Genomic DNA, 6,488 nt, shown 5'->3' with positions numbered 1-6,488 from the left:
GATTTTAAGGATCATGGCAAGAGATTTTGTGAGTTTTCATATTCCGACTTTAATCCCGGTTTTAGGATTTCTTCCTTTCCATGATAAGAAAACGCTTATAAATCATTGCAACGATCACTTATTGACCATCTCGCGTTTAGCATTTAGGCGATTTTCATGAACCGCTGATATAGTTCATTTAAACACTGGAGGAGTCTTTGGGGAAATGGTAGAAATATTTGGGAAACGATAGGCTATTTTACACTGTATGTATAGGAAAGATTCAGCTAGAGAGTACAAACTCCCATTTCAAAGATGCTACAAGGTTCCATAAGGTAAATCTCTGGAAAGGCAAAAAACATATTGATGTATACATACAACAGAATATGGCAATTACCAAAAAAAACCCACAGGTCCACAAAAGTACAGACCATAATCAGATGCAGATATATGTGGATTGTAGAGATTATAGCCCTCGTAAAAGATAAAAGCAGGCTAACAGGATTTTGGGTGGGATAAATTGTATTTAAGCGGGAAAGTTTCAGAGACCGCAAAAAATAAGCTACCAGGCAATAGATGATAGGATTAAGAATGGCGCAATGATGATCTTGAAGTCCAGAACCCGCCTTGAGATGCCAAAATGATGCTAATATAATATATAAGATTATGCAGCAACTCCTTATATTATGATCTATAAAGATCAGAAGTATTACATCATGCTACAATATTCCTTGATCTGTACACAAATTAGACATTCTAGTACAAAACCTTAAAATGGAAACTAAACTATTCATAGCTAACTATTTAGGTAATATACCACAGATTCACAATATTTGTTTGAGCTAAGAGTTTATGTGTATTCACTATAACCTTAGAAATCTGCATATGGCAAGACATAATATCTTTCAACATCTACTGACAGTATGATACCACAATTGGATAAACTATGCACAATTCACAGGTACACATGATTTTTACCATGGTAGCGCCAGAACATCTTTGTCGATAAAATCATCAATAGCAGGACAAAGGCTGCAACTTACATGCTGCAATTGACTCCAAAATCCATGTGTGCTGAACAACCCTAGAACCAATCCTTAGAGCCAAATCTTCTGCTGCCTCTGGTATTTCCAACATATGGGATTCTTTATCTCCTGAAGCCCATTGATTAAAGTCATCGGCATTATAAACAATTAAAGTTCTTGAAGTTCCCTTGGCAACACAACTTTGTGAGACAAGGTGCTCCTTGTTCTCAATAACGAAACCACCAGCAGAGTGAACCAAAGTTTTGAGATTATCCATGAGAGCCGAGTCAAAATTTCCACTGAAGTAGAATATGTGGCTACCAAATAGCTTTGGCCCCTGGATTAAGCAAAACCAAAGAAGATCAACATTTTATCGTGTGACAAAAAGAGATGTACAGAAATCTAAAAGTCAATTAAGTGCTGATTAAATAGTAATATAATCTGATGAAATCTTAAAGTTGAGTTATCTACTTATTGGATGCTAGTAGTTTTTCAGGAAAAACACATTAATTGTGCAAAATTTCTAGTAGTAACATATATTGTTCTTCCAGAGTAAAAATTTGCACTTGCATTATCTAAAGCTAGCTGTCTTCCGGTCCTGGGGCCGTTGCGAGAGCCATGATTATCTAGGGTAACTTCGTAATGCTTTTCATCCACAGGCCTGTTTGCTTCTGAGCAAGATTTTATCCCTGCAAACAATTTGTGAGTTGCTTACTTATTAATAGACAAGGAAATATATATTCAATTCCTATAAGTAAGAATATCATAACACTAATTTGAACAATATATGACATAGTAAAGCCAAAAACCTTACATGTTCAGGAGATTAGAATTCATGCTGGAAAGATAAGTCAGCTATAATAATCTTGACTAAAGTATTTTAACATAGGCATTTAAGTGCCATCGATGTCCACACAAAATGAAAAACCCCATTAACTAGGAAAATATCTTTTAAAAAAATCAGTCTAATAAAGAAAATGATTTTTTGTCATGATTGTATATTATTTATAGTATAAGAAATGTAGCGGGTAAGAAATGATGATTTTTAATTAAGCATTATGTAGAGGAGATTGATCCTATTGATTAACAAGAGGATCCAGGACTTGCCATCAAAAAATTTATTAAGGAACGATATAAATCTTACAGTCCATTGAGATAATCCATCGTCCGTGCAAAATTGCCATGAGGACTTTCATTGTCCTCGTACAGGCACCGTTTGCATCTGTCGCAGTAATTACATGGGTTATATCTGGTCTCCAAGACCTTGCCACAGTTGCATCACAACGTCTAGCGAACTTCACCAGATAGCACTGTATACCAAGAACAAAATTGGGAAAAGGTCGCGTGATTAAAAGATAGGACATATATTCAAGCATACATGTAAAACAGATTTTTTTAGTTAAGTACAACAGGTTTTATTACAGATAATGATCAGAATTATATAGTGTAAAAATCATGTATGCATTTATTTATCAATTACAAAATTAGTTTCTTTTCCAAATTCATTTTTAAGGGCATGACCTGTCATCAGGTCACTTCTGCTTTGGGCATAACACTGATTTAGAAGTCTTGAAAGTAATAAAAATTAAACAAAGTTCATGCACAAAATTGTAATTTTTCACCAAACAATTCTTGTGTTAAAATTTAGAACCAACCAGATCCATGGAAGACAAAGCAGATCCACAGAATACCCAAGTTTTTGCTCCATGAGGTGATGCCGACCAGAAATTTGACTCCCCGGAACTCCTGTTTTCGCACATTTAAAGAATATTGAGCAATAAACCACAATACCATGAAAATTTAAAATGAGAATCAATGAAACAAAATTGTATTAATTTAAAATTCAACTAAGATATTTACAGGCAATTAACTTTTAGAAGACCTCCACTGAAACTCTAAAATGCACAAGGATCTAGATGCAAACATACGGACCAAACTTTAAACACTGGTAAAATAAAGGTTGGAAGAACGCACAGTCGGGATGCCAGAGGACCAGCTTCTACTCTGTCATACTTTTCACGCTGTAAAATTTTCCTTGGAAATTTGTTGGACTTGTGAGATGGGCACAGCATTAAAAAGTTGTCCTACGGATAAATTAATAAAATGTTAGCATTAAAAAAAACAGAAATTCCATGATACAACCACAAAAACAACTGAATAGAATAAACTATTAGTATTACTTACAGAATCCCATTTGCAATTTGGTATCTTTAATGCACAAGGTACGTGATACGTCTTCCGACAAGACTTCACATAGCAGCCAAGTGCAGCCCCCTTTTCCCCACATCCACTACATTTTAGCTTAGCTGCCCTAGCCAGTTCTATATCTAAATTCTTTATCTTTTCACCCTCGAAATACACCATCGGTGTCCTGCAATTGAATGCCAATCACAAAATATGACTCTAAAAACAAATGCTTGAAAAAAACAAATATACACCAAGTAATGCATACGGTCAACAGAATCAGGCACAACCATTAACACTTTGAAAGTCGTAAATGGTACTTATAATGTTCTGTATCATTGTAATAGGAATAACATCCTCTTTTTAATTATAATCCGATTAAGAACTTATTCGGAATTTGTTCTGGCGATCAACAACACTGTATGCATAAAAAGTGAATGATGGAAGAAAGAGTAGTTGGGAAATTGAGAAAAAAGGGACTGTTAAAAAAAAGATTGAAAGAGTATTTCATGCACCAGAGAGAAATAGGGGCAAATAGTTGCTATTTTCAACATCATAATAACAGTCATTTATAGAATATGAGAATCGTGAATAGATTAAAATCTTCATGAGCATGAATATTTTTCTCTCCGACCATTTCAATAAACAATAAATAGGAGAGTGCGAGTTATGGAAGAGACGAGATACACAAAGCCTGGAAAATAGCTAAGTTCTACAGTATGGATGTGCCTGGCTTTAAATTATTTTATTTTTCTTTTCAGAAAGGCGAATCAATACGTACCAATCAATGCAAACCTTGTGAATGCTAATAACCTTGGAGAAAGACGCCAAATCTCCATGTAATAACTCCTGATTGGCAATATGTAGAATTGGCCCAGTTTCCTGTAAGCAACCATATATTCAGTAAGAGATCGATTCAGGAAAAAGATGATTTAATAGATATTTCTTTCCAGGAGGCAGCTAATCAATACATAGTCTTAATAAAGTCTAGACACACACAAAAATCCAGATTCACGTTCAGAAATTAGTACTAACATCAGTAACTTTAGAAGAATGACAAAAGCCACACTCATCTGGTTCTGACAAATTCGATTTCTTTCGTTTCTTGGAGTCCTTATTGATCTCGCTAAATGAACAAGTCCTCGGTGACAAATCTGATTTCAATTTGGTCATGTTTATTGATTCAAGTGCAATCTCCTCTTCTATACACGGATATCCTTTTTGGCCAATACTTGTTTTTGTTTGACAACCATTTGGGAAACAAAGAGGTCGTCCACTGATTGAATTATCCCCTGCAGATGTTTCAAAAGGCTTCTTTTTTAATCCAAGATATGTTATAGCTGAAAAAGTACAGTTACACATAAATCAATTATATCATACAATCTCTTACCAGAAGCAGGGGGGTGAAATAACTCAGCTAGGGGAACCGAACACAAGCTTTTATAAACTGCTATCACATTTTCCATATAAGGTGCAGATCGTATCTCTGCTTCATTAAGACACAAAAAAAAAAAACAATGATTAGTGGTTTTGAACTTGATCTCAAATAATCTTACGCATTCAGGAACCAGCAGATAGAGAAAATCTATGAGCAAGAAACTGGTCCTACATTTGCAGGAATAAATTATAAAATATAGTACCCATTAGTATGCTATTTAATCATTAATACGGTGATATTGTGATATATAATATCTCTACAATACAACTAAGTGATAACGAATGAGTTCAATAGCTTGAGACACACGATACCTCTACCATATGATTATTAATCGCACATTGTTCCCGCCAAACACAATACTACTATCTCATATGAATTTGGACTAAAACTACAAACGCTAGCATTTACAAGTCAACCATATCAGTACAAATTTATATAGATTCCAATACTGAGTCACAATGCAATCGATATAAAACTACAATGCACTTAAAATTCAAAGAATACAAATACGGCACAAAGCACAACCACAAACATAACCAAGTACAGAATCTTCCGTACCTCGATCAGCATATTGTTCATTGCAAACATGGCACTTGGAACCATTCTTGGCCTGATTTTGAATGCATGAACTGCTCACACACTCAAACAGAAAACCCAATTACAAAACAAAAACAACAAACCAGCCAAAAAAATTAAAAACAAGAAACAAGAATAAGTACTTGCAGATGAAATGATCACAGGGGAGCAAAACAGGCCCTTTAAGCAACTCCAAACTGCCAAAACAATGCGATTAACCAAAAACAACCATGTAAACAAATGACCCATAATAATCGAGTTTTGCACAAAAACAAAACATCCGGACACAAACATAAATTGGGATGTGTTGTGTAAGAACATAGTACCAGATGGGGCATTTGATAAGTGAGCCGAGTTTGCGTAGGTGATTGAACCATGGAGTAGAGTGCATAGTTTGTTGATTAGACCAAGAATCTTCCATTTCTATTGTCTTTGTGTTTTGTTTTAGGGGTGTTTTCTATTACACTCTTTATTCAAAATATTTTGTCAGAACCCCATGATGGTATAAGATGGACGGTGTAGATTTAATTGTAGCTTAAAACTCTTGTTTGGGTATTAGATGTACGGCCCGGATTTGATTGTAGCTTAAAATTCCCCTATTTCTCTTACAAAATCTAAAGTTTCTTTTAAAGATTTTAAGTTAGCATTATTTTCATGCTAATGTTCATATTTTCAATAATTTGAATTTTTAGATGGTAAAAAATTTTAAAATATAAGAAATTCAGGAAAAATAGAAAAAAAATCCCGACCTTTGTAATTTGGGGAGGCTTGTACAGGGAAGTGGAGGCTTCAGGCTTGTATGGAACTAGGGATGGCAGAAAAAATCGATTCGAATGGATACCCGACCGTTTCGACCCGAATGGATCTTACCGAACCCGATATTTTGGATTTGGATTTGGATTTGATTTTTAGACCCGAACGAGTTTGGATTTGGATTTGGATTTGGATTTGGATACTAGGTATTCCGTATCGAAACCCGACCCGAAATCCGAATCCGATCCAAACCCGATCCAAACCCGAAACCCGAAAAAAAATCCAAATATATATATGTATATGTATACTAATATACTTTTTTTCAATTTTAAATCTACTAAATTTTGTTTATATATACATAGGTAGAGTGTGAATGTGTATATTCTTGGGTTATAATGACTTTTTTTGTTTAACTAATGAATTATTTTAAAATTTCATACTCCGTATAGTGAAGATTTGTGTTTAGAAATTATTAAATACGTTTCAAGATTTTATTAATGTGTAATACTTTATTATTAAAGTAGTTTAGTTTT

The 6,488-nt window shown here is 34.3% G+C and overlaps 1 protein-coding gene across 1 annotated transcript; it reads right to left on the bottom strand.

The window, feature by feature from the left end:
• Positions 1-637: 637 nt before the first annotated feature.
• LOC108220926 (BRCA1-associated RING domain protein 1) lies at positions 638-5,679 on the bottom strand. Its single transcript, XM_017394822.2, has 12 exons — positions 5,529-5,679; positions 5,346-5,399; positions 5,185-5,255; positions 4,579-4,674; positions 4,224-4,480; positions 3,970-4,070; positions 3,189-3,375; positions 2,979-3,088; positions 2,660-2,750; positions 2,149-2,314; positions 1,575-1,693; positions 638-1,341 (listed from the first exon to the last, which is right to left on the bottom strand). The coding sequence occupies exons 1-12, from the start codon at positions 5,621-5,623 to the stop codon at positions 994-996; spliced, it is 1,695 nt and encodes a 564-aa protein (XP_017250311.1). The 5' UTR covers positions 5,624-5,679; the 3' UTR covers positions 638-993.
• Between the last annotated feature and the right edge of the window lie 809 nt (positions 5,680-6,488).

This window comes from Daucus carota, chromosome 5 (assembly GCF_001625215.2).
Source record: "Daucus carota subsp. sativus chromosome 5, DH1 v3.0, whole genome shotgun sequence".
Classification (NCBI taxonomy): domain Eukaryota; kingdom Viridiplantae; phylum Streptophyta; class Magnoliopsida; order Apiales; family Apiaceae; genus Daucus; species Daucus carota.
The sequence above is the reverse complement of the archived record's forward strand: the minus strand, read 5'-3'. Positions and strand labels throughout refer to the sequence as shown.

What these genes read in the sequence shown, in the direction of transcription:
- LOC108220926 (XM_017394822.2), bottom strand. Translation starts at nt 5,623, where the DNA reads ATGGAAGATTCTTGGTCTAATCAACAAACTATGCACTCTACTCCATGG. An exon ending in CTTATCAAATGCCCCATCTG is followed by an intron (nt 5,400 to 5,528) that starts GTACTATGTTCT and finishes TTGTTTTGGCAG; the next exon opens with TTTGGAGTTGCTTAAAGGGC. An exon ending in ATTCTTCTAAAGTTACTGAT is followed by an intron (nt 4,071 to 4,223) that starts GTTAGTACTAAT and finishes GGTTGCTTACAG; the next exon opens with GAAACTGGGCCAATTCTACA.